Source organism: Corvus brachyrhynchos, unplaced genomic scaffold, assembly GCF_000691975.1.
Source record: "Corvus brachyrhynchos isolate BGI_N302 unplaced genomic scaffold, ASM69197v1 scaffold302, whole genome shotgun sequence".
Classification (NCBI taxonomy): domain Eukaryota; kingdom Metazoa; phylum Chordata; class Aves; order Passeriformes; family Corvidae; genus Corvus; species Corvus brachyrhynchos.
In genome coordinates this window covers 4858443-4858711 of record NW_008237244.1, presented here as the reverse complement: position 1 = coordinate 4858711, position 269 = coordinate 4858443, and the positions used below count along the sequence as shown (strand labels likewise).

The 269-nt window shown below is 73.2% G+C and overlaps 1 protein-coding gene across 1 annotated transcript in view; it reads right to left on the bottom strand.

The window, feature by feature from the left end:
• The window catches only part of KIAA1429 (KIAA1429 ortholog), a 24361-nt gene extending 24107 nt beyond the window's left edge, over nucleotides 1–254 (bottom strand). The window contains exon 1 of the mRNA XM_017730394.1: nucleotides 149–254. Within this exon, the coding sequence (XP_017585883.1) occupies nucleotides 149–211 (63 nt within the window). The 5' untranslated portion in view covers nucleotides 212–254. The remainder of the gene's footprint in view (nucleotides 1–148) is intronic.
• Between the last annotated feature and the right edge of the window lie 15 nt (nucleotides 255–269).

Below are 269 nucleotides of genomic sequence, written 5' to 3'. Positions count from 1 at the left end.
CCGACCGCCACCGGGCCCCGCCCCAGAGCGGATTCCGCGCCCCGGGGGAAGGCCCCGACGCGAGCAAGGGGGCGTCAGCAGCAGCCCAGGAGAAGGGAGAGGAGGGAAAGGGAGGTGAGAGGAGCGGCGGACCCGAGCTCCGTTTTACCTCCGCACTCTGATGCTTGAACGTGTCCAGGAACAGGAGCTCGGGGGCAGCATCCGCCGCCATCTTGGCCGGGCCGCGGGAGACGCGCTTCCGGCGCGCGCGCGAGCGCTTCCGGGCCGCG